This window comes from Leuciscus leuciscus, assembly GCF_965113295.1.
Source record: "Leuciscus leuciscus genome assembly, chromosome: 13".
In the NCBI taxonomy this organism is placed as follows: Eukaryota; Metazoa; Chordata; class Actinopteri; order Cypriniformes; family Leuciscidae; genus Leuciscus; species Leuciscus leuciscus.
The window spans coordinates 29,560,486-29,579,208 of record NC_138737.1 but is presented as its reverse complement, the minus strand read 5'-3'; the positions used below and the strand labels follow the sequence as shown (position 1 = coordinate 29,579,208).

The window sequence follows — 18,723 nt, the reverse complement described above, 5'->3', positions numbered from 1 at the left end:
TCTGCCGATCCAGAGACTGTTCACGTCACGTCTGCCGATCCAGAGACTGTTCACGTCAGTCCTGCCGAGTCCTGCCGAGCCAGAGCCAGAGCTTCACGTCAGTCCTGCCGAGCCAGAGCCAGAGCTTCACGTCAGTCCTGCCGAGCCAGAGCCAGAGCTTCACGTCAGTCCTGCCGAGCCAGAGCCAGAGCTTCACGTCAGTCCTGCCGAGCCAGAGCTTCACGTCACGTCCGCCCGTCCAGAGTCTCGTCCCGCCGAGACTGAATCTGTTCCTGAGCCTGATACTGACCCTGAGCCTGAATCTGTTCCTCTTCCTCTTTCCACGCCTGTGTCTTCGGACAAGATGGCCGACTCCACGCCTGTGTCTTCGGACAAGATGGCCGACTCCACGCCTGTGTCTTCGGACAAGATGGCCGACTCCACGCCTGTGTCTTCGGACAAGATGGCCACCACCGAGCCTGTGTCTTTGGACAAGATGGCCACCACCGAGCCTGTGTCTTCGGACAAGATGGCCACCACCGAGCCAGTGTCTCAGGACAAGATGGTCTCCACCGAGCCAATGTCTCAGGACAAGATGGTCTCCAACGAGCCAGTGTCTCAGGACAAGATGGTCTCCGCAGAGCCAGTGTCTTCGGACAAGATGGCCGCCGCTGAGCCGGTGTCTGTTCCTGTTCCTGAACCAATGTCTGTTCCTGTGCCATGGTCACCTCCCTGGCCTCCCGAGGGGTCGTCGCCTCCTGAAGGGTCGTCGCCTCCCAAGTGGTCGTCTCCGCCGTGGCCGCCCGAAGGGTCTTCTCCGCCGTGGCCGCCCGAAGGGTCTTCTCCGCCGTGGCCGCCCGAAGGGTCTTCTCCGCCCTGGCCGCCCGAAGGGTCTTCTCCGCCCTGGCCGCCCGAAGGGTCTGATCCGCCCTGGTCGCCTGCACGGCCTGATCCGCCCTGGTCTCCTGCACAGGCCGCTCCGCCCTGGCCTTCCATCCCGCTGCAGTCTCCAGGTCCTCTTCCACTCCACGGGCCTGGCCCTCCATCCCACCCCCGGGTCCGCCTCCGCTCCACCACCCTCCTGAACTATTGTTTTTTGTTTTGATGGGCGTCGGGAGCCGCCCATAGAGGGGGGGCTATGTCACGATTCATGTCTGTGTTCCCCTGTCTCATTCTTTGTTTAGCAGTTCCCCGTTATGTTGATTAGTCTTCCCAGGTGTTTTTCATTAGCCACGCCCCCTTGTTATCTTGTTTAGCTTGTCTGTCTGTGTATTTAAGCCCTGTGTCTTGTTTCAGTCTTTGTGAGTTCTTGATGTTGTATGTTGGTGGTTCCTGTTCCTGAGTCTTTGTCGGAGTTTGTTACCATTTGAGTTTGTTTAATAAAACCTGCTGCAATTGGATCCTGCTTCTGCATCTGCTTCAGCTGTCATCGTAACAGGATGACAGATAAATCATTTTGTTTTGAGTTTAATAAAGACACGGAACTCTCATCACGCTAATGAACGTGCGTCACTCTACTTTCGTTTTCAACAACGTAATTCTCTTCAGGGAAAACCAATCAAGGAAAACATATCAGGACTCGACAATAACCATAGACTGTGTCCGGGACACGTTTTTTTTTTTTTTTTTTTTTTTTTGAAGGGAAAAGTGAGAGAGAATTGTAGCCCATCCGGACAAATGCCCTGATTAAAACAATTTTTAATATAAAAAAAAAAAAAAAAACTAGATAATCACCGAAAACGTGAGGATGATTCTGTTTTATTTCATTTAATGTAAGTGGTGATTGATAGCCTATAGTTGATAATAATATAGGCCTACCTAATGTAGGCTACTAACGGTAACAAAGTTGCGCTGTTGAGGCTTGCGATGTTATTTATAACATATTATAGTTAAGAAAAAACAATATATAGCCTTGGCTACACACGACCAGAGTGCTGTTTTCCTGAATGCCATCAAGATTGAAACCGAGACTGATTTCATAATCATAACAGTTCAATAAACAAATAGTTAAAATTAAGTCACTTACATTTTAGACGCAATGACTGTTTTTGTTCTGTTTCAGCACCGAAAATAGTTCCAAACAAAGATCACAGCAGAACCATAGCACATCTCACAGCAACACTCAGCCATGTTTCATTAATGAATGATTCAGCATTTTGAACGAATCGGTTGAGTCAAAGATTCAATTACCTATTCTTAAACTGCCTCATTCTGAATGAATCAGCCTTTTGAACGAATCGTTTGAATGAATGACTCAATGACTCGCTCATTAAGACGGCCGCCTCCTACTGGCGGTTTAGTTTCATAAAGTATCATTCTTTTCAACATTCCTTATTTGTATATTCAAAAATATATAAAATAATCTAATTTAATATACAGTTATAATTTTCAATGTAAATTATTTAATTTGATTGGTAACAGCCTAGTGTCTTATTATTTTAATTTATTTGAATAATAATCAAATAATCAAATTTAAGAATTTGAAATGAAAGATGCAGCAAACATTTAATAAAATTAGGGAAAAAATGCCCTTTATAAAAGGTATGAAAAAATTATTCTGAGTGTTTTCCAACAGTGATGTAATGAAACATTGACAATTTAAGTCTGAAGGGAGTAAAGCCTCTGTTAAGGCTATTAAGGAATTGTAATTTTGCCAAAAGAAGAACTTTTATTTTAAATAAATGTTAATTTTTAATTAGCTACCTTCAGTGTGATATGTTAACATATTATCATGCTTAACACTGAGAATTTGAATAATTGTATTGTGATGATCAGATGCAGATATATAAATCAAAGAATAAGGGCGGTTTGCGGGTCGATTATTTATTTTTAACAGTGTATTCGGGCGACTCAAAGTGCACCAGATTAATGAATTTATCTTTAAAATTTACAAAAATTTCTTCCGGGGGGGACATGCCCCCGGACCCCCCTAGGGGTACCAGGCTACACCAACAAAAATAATGTGGGAAACACATTAGGCTATATGATGATCTATGAAAAATAACATTTAATGACCTTATTATTAAAAAACATTATTAGGATTTTACCACCTCCACCTCATTTTGAGCCAGGAAAAACCCTGACAGTGTCTGTCTAATATATCTGTTTATTCGTGCTGTGTGCGCATGTCAAAAAGCTTTTGACTTTAAAAACTCGCAGATCAACCCAATAACTTTATTTAGCGTACATATAAATACTACAATGTAAACATAGCTAGTGATTTTAAAGCAACAGTTCAGCCAAAAATGAGCATTCTGGCATTATTCACTCACCCTCATGTCAGACTGTATGTTTTTTCTTGTGGAACATAACTAGAAATTCTGTAGAATATTCACACAGCTGTTTTCCTTACGATTCCATTTCACAGTGGGTCTGTCAAGCTCTCAAAAGCTCTCAAATAGTCCATACAATGTGTGTGCTACATTGAATCTTGTGAAGCCATCTGATAGCTTTGTGTGGGGAAAACCTAGAATTTCATCATTCACTGATAATCCTCATTTGCTACTGCAGCTCTCAAATCTTATCCCCCACTCTGCACATTCAGACTTGCATGTCACGTTCAGCTATTACACTTGTAAGAACCAGTGGCGTTTGGTAGCCTATCAGTGGTGTCAATGACGTAAAATGGGCCATTGTGAATCGAGAATGATCTCGATCTGAATGCAACCCAAATGAGAGTTTAGAGTTCAGGCTAATCTAAAGATTATTAGAGAATAACAACTTATCAACTTTTATACTGTATGTTCCTCACACAAACCTGTTGGAATGGTTTTAGACACTGAAATAGTGAATTTTCCAAGTTAGACAGGTATTGTGATTCAGTGGCCTGATTCTACTGAGACTGATGGTGACCTGTTCTGCCTAGAGAGATGTATAATTCATAAAGGACTGAACTTTGTCGCAGCTGTGTTCTGTGCAATGTTATATGATTATTATTACAGTGCTTACTAAGCAGTAGTGTGCTGTATTGTTTGTGCTTTATGTAATTTAATTCTCAAGATTTACATTTCACCTCAAAATGAGTATGTTCAGATTGAATATCTGCCATGTAATGCCATATCAGCAAAATGATGGAGGAGGATAATAAAATGGACTCTTGACTATTAGCTTGCATTAGCTTTTATGTCTCTGCTGCTGTTATATGCAGATAGTATGCTGTTAGTTCTCTTTTATCCTTAAATTATAGCATTTCACCTATTTAAATATCACAGCAACACTGTGATTCTAGTGAATATCAGTCAGGCAGTCCAACTGTGGTCATGCCCTTTTTTTCTTTTGTAGAGAACTGATTGTAAATCATCTTCATATCTGCCATCCTCAGGTGTGACAATGAAGCTCATGGATGAGGTTGCAGGGATTGTTGCTGCCCGTCATTGCAAGACCAACATTGTGACCGCATCTGTGGATGCCATTAACTTCCATCGTAAGATCAAGAAAGGTAATTAAAAAAATGCATACATTTATTGCCTCTTTACATTGTAACAGATAATATTATTGGTACATGGTTTCAAATTCTCTCAGATATCTGATTTTCTTTATGATCCCAGTAAAGGAAAGGTAAAAAAAAAAAAGTTACTTCTGGCAGCTGATATAAATATAAATTGAGCAAATTGTGAGCGCATGGTGCAACTGCACTTAGGGCGTGTCCGAATCCACTTTTGCTAGTTCAACGATGGGAAAAATGGTCGGTGCGCCAGACACATGGTCTAAAAGGGTTGTCCCTATTCTCTTAATGAGTAATGGTGTTTTGGGCTTTACGTGCAATAAACTAATCAGAGTCTCATCTCCCATTCCCTTTAAAAACCAGTTGCGCTTGCGCCTTGGCGGATTCTCTATTTACATGACGGAATTTGATAGTAGAAAGACTAAACGCGTCTCCAGAGAGTAATCCTTTTATTTTTTATATTTGACATGTTTGTGTGCTGCTGCGTGTCCCTGTGCGTTTAATAAGCAGAGTGTACGCGCGTTGTGGACCCGCCTAGGTGCACATTACTAACGTGCTCTTTAAACAACAAAACCAAATATTGCTATTACAGTCTATTTCAGTTGCCTCAAAATAGCAACGCGCCAACAATAAACCTGAACCCATGGGCGCACAAATAGGCGCAAATGCATTTGCTATTTAAACAACGTGGTGCAGGACGTGAAAATGATAACTGCGTCAGGCTGAAACTAGCAAAAAAACACTTGCGTCGCGCCTGCCGCTGCATTGCTGGGTTAATAAAGGCCTTCTAAAGCAAAGTCAAGTCAAGTCACCTTTATTTATATAGCGCTTTTTACAATACAGATTGCATCAAAGCAGCTTCACAGTGATAACATGAAAATAATACAACAAAGTTTGTTTCTAGAAGAAAATTCCGTCATCGTCCACCTTAACTAAGGCAGATCAATAATATTGTTGAATATTAAATGTTCCCAACTAAGCAAGCCAAAAGCCAAGGCAACAGTGGCAAGGAACCAAAACTCCATCAGGTGACAGAATGGAGAAAAAAACCTTGGGAGAACCCAGGCTCAGTCAGGGGCCAGTTCTCCTCTGGCCAACGAGCGAACAGTGTATGATTATGATCCAGGCAGCATTACAGGTCAGAAGTCAGATTGGATCAGAACATTCAGAATATTTATCCAGTTCCATCTGGTTTGAAGTCCGAGTCATCACGCCGGTATGGAGACGAGTTTGTTGAGGATCAGTGCCGATGGCTGTCGTGTCGATGAGGCCTCCACAGGGCTGATGAGGCTGGGACTTCAGGGATGCGTCATGGATGGGTCCAGGTGCAGGTCCACCATCTGATCTGGATCCGGCCGGGATCCGGCTGACTTCAGTAAACAGGGGAGGGACTGGTTGACACTTCAGGACTGCGTTGTCATCGTGTCCAGGCGCAGGTCCTTCATCAGATCTGGATACAGCCTGGATCCGGTGGACTGCAGTAAATCTCGGATAAACAGAGAGACTATCCTTCTTATGATGTAACAAGTACATCAGGATTTATGGGGAGTGTTCCTGGTTCCAGCTGACCTAAACTATGCAGCCTAACATTGAATTATAGAAGTCTATAATGTGTTATTGTATGCTAGGCCAAAGAGATGTGTTTTTAGTCTAGATTTGAACTGACAGAGTGTGTCTGCTTCCCGGACAATGTTAGGAAGATTGTTCCAAAGTTTTGGTGCTAAATAGGAAAAGGATCTACCGCCCAGCAGTCGATTTTGATATTCTAGGTATTGTCAACTGGGCGGAATTTTGAGTTCGCAATAGACGTGAAGGACTATAATGCGTTAAGAGCTCGCTCAAGTACTGGGAAGCTGAACCATTTAGTGCTTTGTAAGTGATCAGCAATATTTTTAAATGTATACGATGTTTAATAGGGAGCCAATGCAGTGTTGACAGAACAACGCTAATATGGTCATACTTTCTGGTTCTGGTAAGAACTCTAGCTGCTGCGTTTTGGACCAGCTGTAGTTTGTTCATTAAACGTGCAGTGCAACCACCCATAATAGCATTACAATAATCTAGCCTTGATGTCATGAACGCATTAACTAATTGTTCTGCATTTTTCATTGAGAGCATGTGGCGTAATTTAGATATATTTTTAAGATGAAAAAATGCGGTTTTACAGATGCTAGACACTGACTTTCACTTGAAGTGACTTTCAAATGAAAGATTGGTATCAAAGAGCACACCTAGGTTCCTAACCGACGACAAAGACTTGACAGAGCAGCCATCTGTCACATACCTGTCCTGTCTCGTGTAGCACATGTGGTGTTTGTGTTCCTGTCACTGTTTTGACCCCACCCTCCTTGTTATCTCATTATTGGTTTAATTTGCCCCACCTGTTGTTCCTCATCACCTGCCTGATTTGTCCCTTTTATAAGTTCCTTTGTGTTTGCAGTCTGTGTCGGATCGTTGTCTTGTACACGTCTCCTGTTCCCCCGTGACCCTGTTTGGTATGTTCATTTTTGAAGTTGTGGTTGTTTTGTATTTAGTTATGTTTTCCCCCTCGTGGGTTTTGTTTTGTGTTTAGTGTTTCTTTTTGTAATAAATATTGTTTTTTCCCTTTGCATTTTGAGTCCTCACCTAGTTTCTTTAGATTTACGTGACATAACGATCCGACCATGTCGAGGACTCCGCAAGGGGTTTCACGTCACCCACCAGCCCCCTCTGTTGCGTGCCCCCAATACGAACGTATTATTCGTTTTCAGGCACTTAGTTCCCTCCGCCAGCAAGGGGCTGATTTGAGGAAATTCGCGGCCGAATTCCTTAGAGCGGCGGAGGGCCTACAACTGAACGAGGGGCCTCTTAAGGACCTTTTCTTTTATGCACTCGATGAGCCCATGGACTGGTTACTTAGGAGGGCGTATGAAAGAAGTACCTTTGAGGCAATGGTGGAGGGTCTCGCTCGCTTGCAGGAGCGAGAGGCCAGGAAGAGGGTCCCGAGTCCAGTGGTCCCAGTTCCGGTGGTCCAGAGTCCAGTGGTCCCAGTTCCAGTGGCCCCAGTTCCAGTGCCTGAGCCGGTGGTGCCAGTTCCAGTGCCTCAGCCGGTGGTATCTGTTCCTGAACCGGTGGTGTCTGAGCCGGTGGTATCTGTTCCTGAGCCGGTGGTGTCTGCTCCTGAGCCGGTGGTATCTATTCCTGAGCCGGTGGTGTCTGCTCCTGAGCCGGTGGTGTCTGTTCCTGAGCCGGTGGTGCCAGTTCCAGTGCCTGAGCCGGTGGTGCCAGTTCCAGTGCCAGTCCCGGTGGTGCCAGTTCCAGTGCCTGAGCCGTTGGTGCCAGTTCCAGTGCCTGAGCCGCTGGTGTTTGTTCCAGTTCCTGCGCCCTGGCCGCCCGAGGGAAAGTCTCCGCCCTGGCCGCCCGAGGGAAAGTCTCCGCCCTGGCCGCCCGAGGGAGAGTCTCCGCCCTGGCCGCCCGAGGGAGAGTCTCCGCCCTGGCCGCCCGAGGGAGAGTCTCCGCCCTGGCCGCCCGATGGACTCTCTGCTCCGCCCTGGCCGCCCGATGGACTCTCTGCTCCGCCCTGGCCTCCCGAACTGTCCATTTTCCCTGCCCCACCCTGGTCTGTCTTTCCTGTTCCCCCTGTCCCACCCTGGTCTGTCCCACCCTGGTCTGTCCCTCCCGTCCCGCCCTGGTCTGTCCCTCCCGTCCCGCCCTGGTCTGTCCCTCCCGTCCCGCCCTGGTCTGTCCCTCCCGTCCCTAGTGGAGCGTCTGGTAGCCGCTCCTTAAGGAGGGGGTAATGTCACATACCTGTCCTGTCTCGTGTAGCACATGTGGTGTTTGTGTTCCTGTCACTGTTTTGACCCCACCCTCCTTGTTATCTCATTATTGGTTTCATTTGCCCCACCTGTTGTTCCTCATCACCTGCCTGATTTGTCCCTTTTATAAGTTCCTTTGTGTTTGCAGTCTGTGTCGGATCGTTGTCTTGTACACGTCTCCTGTTCCCCCGTGACCCTGTTTGGTATGTTCATTTTTGAAGTTGTGGTTGTTTTGTATTTAGTTATGTTTTCCCCCTCGTGGGTTTTGTTTTGTGTTTAGTGTTTCTTTTTGTAATAAATATTGTTTTTTCCCTTTGCATTTTGAGTCCTCACCTAGTTTCTTTAGATTTACGTGACACCATCAAGTGTTAGACAGTATTCTAGATTATTACGTGAGGCAGTTTTTTGTCCAGTAATTAGAATCTCTGTTTTTTCAGAATTAAGTAGTAGGAAGTTGCTAGTCATCCAGTTTTTTATATCAGCTATGCATTCCGTTAATTTTGTGAATTGGTAAGTTTCGTCAGGATGTGAAGAAATAGAGAGCTGCGTATCATCAGCATAACAGAGAAAACTAATGCCATGCTTCCTAATGATATCTCCCAAGGGCAGCATGTACAGAGTGAACAGCAACGGTCTTAGTACTGTGCCTTGTGGTACACCATACTGAATTTGTGATCGATAAGACTGACATCTCTTCATTTACTGCTACAAACTGATAATGGTCAGATAAATATGATTTAAACCGTGCTAATGCAATTCCACTAATGCCAACATCATTTTCGAGTCTATTTAAAAGAATGTTGTGGTCGATAGTGTTAAATGCAGCACTAAGATTGAGTAACACTAATTGAGAGATACAACCACGATCGGATGATAAGAGCAAATCATTTGTGACTCTAATGAGAGCTGTCTCAGTACTATGGTACGGTCTAAATCCTGATTGAAAATCCTTGCTGATACCATTTCTTTCTCAAAAGGAACATAGTTGTGAAGGTACAGCCTTTTCTAGTATCTTTGACAGAAAAGGTAGATTTGAGATCGGCCTGTAATTGACTAATTCTGTAGGATCAAGTTGTGGTTTTTTAACAAGCGGTTTAATCATAGCCAGCTTAAAAGTTTTTGGTACGTATCCTAATGACAAATATGAATTAATGATATTAAGAACAGGATCTAGGATCTATGACCTATGGAAGCATCTCTTTCAGTAGCTTAGTCGGTATAGGGTCTAACATATATTTTGTCGATTTAGATGATTTAACAAGTTTAGAAAATTCTTCCTCTCCTATAGTAATGAATGAATCGAATTTTTACTTAGGGAGACTACAATGCACTCCTTGTTGCGATACTGTAGTAGACGTAGTTATAATTTTGATATTATCAATCTAATAAGTGAAGAAGTTCATAAAGTCATTACTGCTGTGCTGCTTGGAAACTTCTGGGCTTAAAGCTTTATTTTTCATTAGTTTAGCCACTGTTTCAAATAAAAACCTAGGGGTTTTTTATTTTCTTCTAATAGGGTTGAAAATTAAGCAGATCTAGGAGGTTTTAAGGCCTCTCTGTATGCAATCGAGCTCTCTTACCATGAAATGTGAAATACCTCTAGTTTTGTTTTCTTCCAGTTTCGGTCCATTTTTCTGGCTGCTCTCTTAAGGGCCTGAGTGTGCTCATTGTACCACGGCGTTGGGCTATTTTCTTTAATCTGTGGAAAATGCTGGAAAAGAGAGAGTTAAAAGTTTCTGTCACAATATCAGGTTCTTCTAAGCTATCTGGGATGCTGAGATGATGAAACTGATCAGGAAGATTATTAATAAAGCAATCTTTAGTGGCAGAAGTGATATGTCTGACATATTTGTAACACGGAGTCGGCTTTGTAGCCTTGGCTAAATTAAGTTTACACGAGACTAGATAATGATCTGACATGTCATCGCTCTGCTGCAGAATTTCAACGGCATCATCATTGATTCTGTGTGATAATATTAGATCTAGAGTATGGTTACGACAATGAGTGGGTCCTGACATGTGTTGTCTAACTCCAATAGAGTTAAGAATGTCTTTAAATGCCAATCCCAATGCATCTTTTTCGTTATACATGTATATTAAAATCACCAACAATTAGTACTTTATCTGCAGCCATTACTAACTCTGATAGAAAGTCAGCAAATTCTTTGACAAAGTCTGTATGGTGCCTTGGTGGCCTGTATACAGTAGCCAGCACAAATCTCAAACGTGATTTATCATTTACACTAAATATATATTGTTACATTAAGCACCAACACTTCACAATAATTATATTTGAAACTAGACTTCTTAGTAATTCTGAAAATATTACTATAAATTACTGCAACACCTCCCCCTTTGCCTTTCAGATGAAGTTCATGTTTATAACTGTAATTTTTTGGTATGGACTCATTTAAAGTCATGTAATCGTTTGGTTTTAGCCGGGTTTTTGTCAAACACAGCACATCTTGGTTATAGTCTGTAATCATATCATTAACAATAAGTGCAACCCAGGCTTTATCATTTGCTCATTTGTATTATATCTGTTTTTTATTTGTTGAACATCAATTCAATTTTTACCCTTAGATGGGTTTGGAAGTTTTTTGTATGTCCTAATTCGGGGAACATAGAGTCTCTATATGATGATATCTAGGTGAAAGAGTCTCTATGTGATGGGATTTATCTGACCTCACACGGTTGGTTTAGCCAGTCTTTCTGCTTCCTGACCTGAGCCCCAATTCATGTTTGAGCTCTAAAACTCAAAACGATGAGTTTGTGTAAGAAAAAATTTAAATTTAACATGTTACAAAGTAAAATTCTAGCTTCTGGCCAAATGACCATACGCAGTCTACTTATGCCTAAAGCGCAACTTATGACGTCAGAAGTAGCGTAGTGCTTCATGGTGTAGCATAAATATCAGCAGTACGTCGCATTACTCGCATTAGTTGTGCTTAGACTTAAGTCGAATCCGTATGTTCATTTGACCGGAAGCTGTTATTTTACCTTATAAAGTTTTAAATATGAAATATTTTTCTTACACAAACTCATCGCTTTGCTTCAGAAGGCCTTTATTAACCCCCCGGAGCCATGTGGAGTTCATTTATGATGGATGGATTCACTTTTTTGAGCTTCAAACTGTTGGTTGCAATTCATTGCCATTATCAAGCTTGGAAGAGCCAGGATATTTTTTTTACTATAACTCCAATTGTTTTTATCTGAAAGAAGAAAGTCATATACACTTAGGATGGCTTGAGGGTGAGTTAATCATGGGGTAATTTTCATTTTAAAGTGAACTACTCCTTTAGCTAACATTCTCCATTGGTTTATTATCATATTACAGTACTTTATGATCATATTGCATATTACATTACTTTGCTTAATCATATCGCTTAGAATAAACTAAATAGGGAAAACACTATTGTTTCCTTTATTCCCTTCTGATTTTTTTTTTTTTTAGATATTTTATTCTTATTTTACTTTATTTTATTTAAAATGTTATTTATTTATTTATTTTGATCAATCTCATATTGACCAAACCTGTGAGAACCATCAGTGTTTTGAGTAGTTTAACAGCATGTACAGCTCCAGTAGTTAGCTGACTACTGCTTATGGCCTGTCAATAATCTTACTCAAACTTTAGCACCCTGTCACACTAGCTGTAGACATCAGTCAGCCATATAGCCGTACACTGCACAGTTACATTAGCTTACCACCTCTGTACGAACTTGCGTTGGCCTTTTGCCCTTTCTTCTCACCATAAGTGTGCCAGTTTGTCTCTGATGGTCAAACCGACCATCCAGATGAAAGACCTTGAGACCTCACAAGTTTTTGTGATGGGCACCCTCCAACCCAAGGCTGTCAACAACCTACAACACCAGAGAAGGGAACAACAAGATAAGGACACACGTGGACTCCTGATACCCAGCCTGAGCCAGAACTACGACCATAGGGAGCTGACTAACACCATCCTCTCCTTGGCCCACACCCTTGTAAGCCTGAGCCAGGAGATAAACAGACTGAAACCACGAGAATCTGACCCCCACTCAAGTGGCAAGTGAAGGCACAGGACAGACACAAAGACTCTGGCAGAACAGAGTTACAGGATAAATGACCAGATTTCAAGATGCTCTGACAGCTGTTAAACATTGAGAGGAGCTGGAAAAAGTAGTCAAAGAGGACCCTGAACAAGAATTTTTTCACCCAAAGTCACTGTTGAAAACAGCCTATGTGGAACCAAAAGAAAGAGACTATAGAGCCAAAAGCCAACCTATGAACATTTAGAGCTGGAATCAGAGCTCTGACCCAGCAGCTGGACAACAATAAAAACAACTTTGACATTATCCAATTAGAATTGACACACTCTTACATACTGCAAAAAAAACTAAACAAAAAAAACACCTCCAGCACACCACTCCACCAGAGAAAATTCCCTCTGCCTTGTACAGAGAAACAAAGGAGGGAACCAGAGCTCTCTAAAAAAACACACAACATCAGAGAGTGCCGAGAGCCCCAGCAACGACAGAGAGAAGGGGGTCCCTTCAGACAATCCCTGCAACAGAGCATGGTTTGGCCTCCAGAGACCTCAACATGCTGGCTTGAAAACATTCACACCAAATCCTGCAGGAAGACATGACATTTGCAACTACCTTCGAGACATCGACTCTAAACCTGTCAGTGATTGCCAGTGTGACCGCCCGAGGTGCAGAGTTTCTGACTGGATCAACAGTCAGACTCCAGTAAAGCTGACTACCAGTAACATGTTTAAAGCATCAAGACCATCAGCATCCTGACTGCTGACTGATTATATATATATATATATATATATATATATATATATATATTGAATCTAATATTCAAGCCGTTTTCTCATTTTTCTACTCTTAATATTAAATCAAAAAAGGACTGAACGAATGATTCACGGATTCTCTTGAACCACCCACCCGTTTGCGGCAGAAAACTACTGCAGTGCAGCTCTGTAATTGTCCAAAATGCTCCGTTCGACTTTTCTGAGATCCTCTACTCTTCCCTGTGGATGACTTGTGACCTGCTTTCTGTACAATCTGAATTTTCCACGTTTTGAATTTTAGAAAACTGAATTTGAAGTTCCGAATTTCTTCCACATCTTGAAAACTTGAATCTGCATTTTTTAAAACTGGATATTTTCAGTCTAAGAATTCAGAACAAAACAATAGCTGTTTGAAAATACATGTCTATAAAATTCAGCCATAAAAACATTTCAATTTGTTAAATTTCAAATGTTCAATATTCGTTTAAAGAAATCAAATTCAGAACTATTTACAATTCCACATAATATTCAATTTTGTTTGATTACACTTGTCAATAATTCAAATTTACACAATTCAAATTCAAATAGAAAACAACAGCCTGATTGATATTCAGTACAATAAATGACACTGTGGCTATGAATAATTTCACCAAAGAAGAGAATTTTGATCCTTGCACTAAAATAAACTGCAAGCTTGACACAATCTCCTTCAGGATGCATGAAGCCTTGAGGTTTACTATTCTTCATTACTGAATGACTCAGCAAAGATGAAATATTTATTCTATTAATTATTATGTTTATTACTTCATCCATTCATTCATTCATTACTCACCTGACACAAAAATACTCTAAAAGCTATTCATGTGCTAATTCTATGAGATTTGACAAACAATCTCATGCACTATCCATGTATAATGGTCTCTAAATATACAAAAGGCACATTCTTTCTAGTGTGTTCAAAAACCTTGCTTGTAATCAGTCTTCTCAGATTAGAAAAACGTTCAAAGCCACGTGTGTCTTTCTGACATAAACTTGGTTAAGCTTTCAGGATTTTGAATTATTCCATTTTCTCAGTCTTATTTTAGTGTCAGCTAATTTAGCTGTGACTTAACTCATCAACATTCATTTCTACATCTCTAGTGTCACCAAACAGATTTGCAATAATAATAAACACGTCTGTCAGACAGATAGTCCAACACTAAACTCTGCTTTAGCTGGTCGGATGTTCAGTCAGATAGAGCAATGATTTGATACCACAGTCTGAAAGATCTGAGTCTACATATTACTCTGGGAAAGGAAATGGTTGAGTAAGTGATAGTTCTCTTATCTCAGAAAGACAGTGGACAGTGAGTTTAGTCTGGTGGCAGTAACAGCTGTCTTACCTGTTGATGGATTAAAATTCTACCATTTACTCACTCTTCATGTCTTTCCACAAATGGTATTCTGCAATTTTTTTTCTGTGGAACACAAAAGGAGAAATTTTGAAGCATATATTCTCATTTTTAATTGTCTTTCTCTTATTGTTTGCTGGCTGGATGAGGATGGTGGTTTGTGTGACTGGGATAAGCTTTTCTGTTTATGCTTTGTAAGGGAATGCATGTTGACTGTCTTTAGTGATACACAAGGTTGATTCTTTCCAGATGTCCTGGTTTCTCTATTTCAAACATTAGCATCCCTTCCTGGAATCACTGAACTCAAGTTAAGTCAAACTTGAATGGTTTAATGATTAATGGCTGTAGTGGTTAGGTCAGCTTTGTGGCATGCTTTAAACTTGTTTTATAATTTTCCTGGCACCCTTATATAAACGTCATAAGTGGGACTATTCATAGCCTTCTCTTTGTGTACTGAGACAGCCACATGCAAGCATTTTAAATTCTCTGGTAGACAAAACATATAATAAAAAATCCCAGATTTCCACTGTGGTCACTGACATAAAAACCTCAAATTAACCGTGGGAGCTACAAACACATTTTTTACAGTGTTTTTAGATGTGCTTAAATTCACAGTCCTGTTGACAGGACAGGGATTATAAATATAATTTAATGTTAAATATAAAGATATTGACAATAGTGCTGAAATCATAGGAACATTTATTTTACACAATATTTAGTCCAAATATTTCATTCATATATCATTTTTGAAACCCAAAATATATCTATTTAATCCATTGATAAGAGCACACTTTTGTTTATCAGTATATTAATAAGATGCAGTTCCCTGTCGAGTGGAACTCAACACTGCATCATTACTCTGAAGGGGGTCGCACACCGGACGAGAAGCCCAGCTATGGCTCAGGACCTTGTCCAAAATCCTTCCATTTACATAGTTTTATACTAAATTTACATTATATTTGTCTCAAATCGTGGTTAATGTATATACTGACTTCACCCTGTGCTGCAAGATACATTTAGTTTTACATTCATTTTCAGAAATCAGCTGCGTGGATGAAAATTATCGGATTTTCAGGTGAGATTCTCAATAAATTCAGTTAATGTACATCCTGAGGTAAAGTGTTCAGACTGCAGACTCAGCAACGATTGTATTTAATTGTACAATACAATCATAACATAGATCAGGCATTATCTTAATTTCATAATGGGGTTAACATAATATTGCTGGCAATAAACTGAGAAAGTGCGCATCCGGTGTGCAATACCTCAAGTTGTCCTAGACACGGCGCTGCGCTTCTCGTGCGGTGTGTGACCCCCTTGACTCTATGGTAACGCTTCTATTTTTGCCCGTGTCTAAAGCATGTGTGGAAACACACCAATTCTATTGGCCGACAGCATGGTGAGATGACGTTGCATAAGTGCGTCACCAAGACCATAAATAGATGCTCGTCACTGAAATGCACGTCACCAGCTTCTTTGTCTTCAGGAAGCCATTTGTTTGTTTATGGAAAGTATTTGAGTTTGTTAGGAGTTGGGAAAAAAAAAGACTTTGTCTACCGTCTTAGTTTGTGCTCAGTTTAAAGGGCCCCTATTATGGATTTTTGAAAATGACCTTTCATGTTGTGTGTAACATAGCTCTAAGTGAATGAAAACATCCTGCAAAGTTTTGAATCTGAAAGTGCACCTTATATAAATGTATTGTCTTTCAAAAGTAAGAGTCGATTCTGAGTCAATGAAATGAATTGTTTTTCAAACGAGTCATAAGCCGCAGACACCTGGGAAAACTTGAACCTCAAACCTGCAGCTGATTCCTGTGGATACTGGACAGCATCATGTCGAGAAGACGGCGCTGTGCTCTATAATGTAAATGTAATGTAAAGCCAGTTTTTTTTTCACTGCCCAAGGACGAGCATGTGAAGAATCAGTGGTTAAAGTTCATCTTTACCACGATATCACAGCAGTATAATCCTAAACTTTTGCTGTGTTCCCTTTGTTTTACTGATGACTTCTTCTCAAATCTCGGAGTTCAATGCAGGGAGCAGTCATGGTCCTAGGGAGCAGTCATGGCCTAGTGGTTAGGGAGTTGAACTGGTAACCCAAAGGTTGCTGGTTCGATTCCAGAGCCGGTGGGAAATGACTGAGGTGCCCTTGAGCAAGGCACCTAACCCCTAATCGCTCCCCGGGCGCCACACAAAGGCTGCCCGCTGCTCTGGGTGTGTGTATCCACGTTTGCAGTGTGTGTGTGTTAACTACTCACTACTCTGCTCCTAATGTGTGTGCATTAACTTGGATGGGTTAAATGCAGAGGTCAAATTCCAAGTATGGGTTACCATACTTGGCCGTCACGTGTCACTTTCACTTTCACTTTTCACTTTCGCAAACCGCTTGCTCTTGAAAGATGGTGTTCAAAATACTTCGTTTTGAGTTTTATATTGTGTAGGTCTCCTGCTAACTGGCTAACTCACGTTATTACTGTCTAACTGAAATACTTCTGCTAATCAGCTGTGGGCCAATATTACCTAAAACTATGTCTATTAATGCAGATATTCTGTCGTTCTCACTAGTTTGAGGAAAGATTAAGCATGGAGCAAGATTTGTTTTACCAATGTTTACGTTACATCAGTCATTCAGAGCTCGGCTAATGTATTGCATAACTTACATGGACTGTTATTGATACAGTTTCCACGTGTTCACCGCAATATATTAGAAAAATGCTCGGTAAATAAATGAGTACAAGTAAAATAATCAGTTGATGGACATGCACTTGTTAATGCTGATGCTGAGGAATTACATTTGCAACATCTCATGTACCTCAAACTGAGTAACATTAGTGTATCACTGAGAAATGTCCTGCTCGAGTTGTCCTTGTGATGGAGGTTCGGGTTGAATAACTAGTTCTTCCAATGAATGTTTCATCATCGGACTCGCGCTCACAGTGATATGGTAAAATCAACGTCATTGTTTGTTAATGTGTTTAGTTTACAGTGTAGGAAGCCTCAGGACCAGGACACACAGAGCAGACGTTGTTATGGCAATAGGCGTTTTTGTTTTCGACGCGCTGTTATGGTAAACCAATCACAACAGACTGAGCTGTCTGGCCAATCAGAGCTGAGTAGCTTGTGGAAAGGAGGGATTTAGAGAGATTGATTCATTTGACGAGTCGTTTGAGAATCATTGACATTCTGGTGATGTGCAAATGTATATTATGAGAAAATGAAACAGTTTTTTGACCTTTGATGCATGTAAACCTGTTGTAGGAGACTCCAAAACAACATTAGGAAACTTTAAAATAGCATAATAGGGGCCCTTTAAGAAATGGCATCCAGTAAACATTGCAAGCTGTGTGTTCCGCCATGCCCTTACAAGGGATGATAAATACGATTTATGTGTCATCTGCTTGGTATCGGAGCATGCTAGATCGACTCTCAAGGGAGCCAATTTCCCTTATTGTGAACGCTTTGAGGAAGCTACGTTCCCTCTGGCTATTTTTTCACGAACTATGTGAGTCAGGCATCTGCACCCCGTGGTTATTTGACTATTGTGGGGTTTAGAGAGTTGGGGTGTGCAGCGATGCCACATGCCGATGTCCAGGGGGATCTCCTCCCACACCTGGATCAGGGCATCAGTAAGCTCTTGGACAGTCTGTCATGCTACTTGGTGGCTTCTGATTCTCCGATACATAATGTCCTAGAGGTTCTCAATTGGATTTAGGTCTGGGAAACGTGAGGGCCAGTTAATGGCATCAATGCCTTCGTCATCTAAAAACTGTCTACACACTCTAGCCACATTATCATTCACCAGGAGTAACCCAGGCCCCACTGCACCAGCATAAGGTCTGACAATGGCTCTGAGGATTTCATCCCGGTACCTAAAAGCAGTAAGGGAACCATTGGATAGCACACAGAGGTCTGAGCGACCCTCCAACGATATTCCTCCCCAGACCATTACTGACCCACCACCAAACCGGTCATGCTGGATGATGTTGCATGCAGCATAACGTTCCCCAAGGCATCTCCAGACTCTTTCACGTCACAGTCATATGTGCCCAGTGCCAATTCTGGTGTTCTCTGGCAAATGCCAATCGAACTGCACAGTGCTGAGCTGTGAGACCAGCTCCCACTAGAGGATGTCGGGTCCTCATGCCACCCTCATGAAGTCTGTTTCTGACAGTTTGGTCAGAAACATGCATACCAGTTACCTGCTTGAGGTCATTTTGTAGGGATCTGGCAGTGCTCCTCCTGTTCCTCCTCGCACAAAGGAGCAGATACCGGTCCTGCTACTGGATTGCTGCCCTTCTACATCCCTATCCAGCTCTCCTCGTGTAACTGCCTG

At 41.6% G+C, this 18,723-nt stretch overlaps 1 protein-coding gene across 3 annotated transcripts in view; it reads left to right on the top strand.

The window, feature by feature from the left end:
* Positions 1–18,723, top strand: part of acot7 (acyl-CoA thioesterase 7) — a 113,677-nt gene that overhangs the window by 70,236 nt on the left and 24,718 nt on the right. For all 3 annotated transcript variants that reach the window (XM_082189469.1, XM_082189470.1, XM_082189471.1), the window contains one exon: positions 4,301–4,417. In XM_082189469.1, coding sequence (XP_082045595.1) covers positions 4,301–4,417 — 117 coding nt within the window. The remainder of the gene's footprint in view (positions 1–4,300; positions 4,418–18,723) is intronic.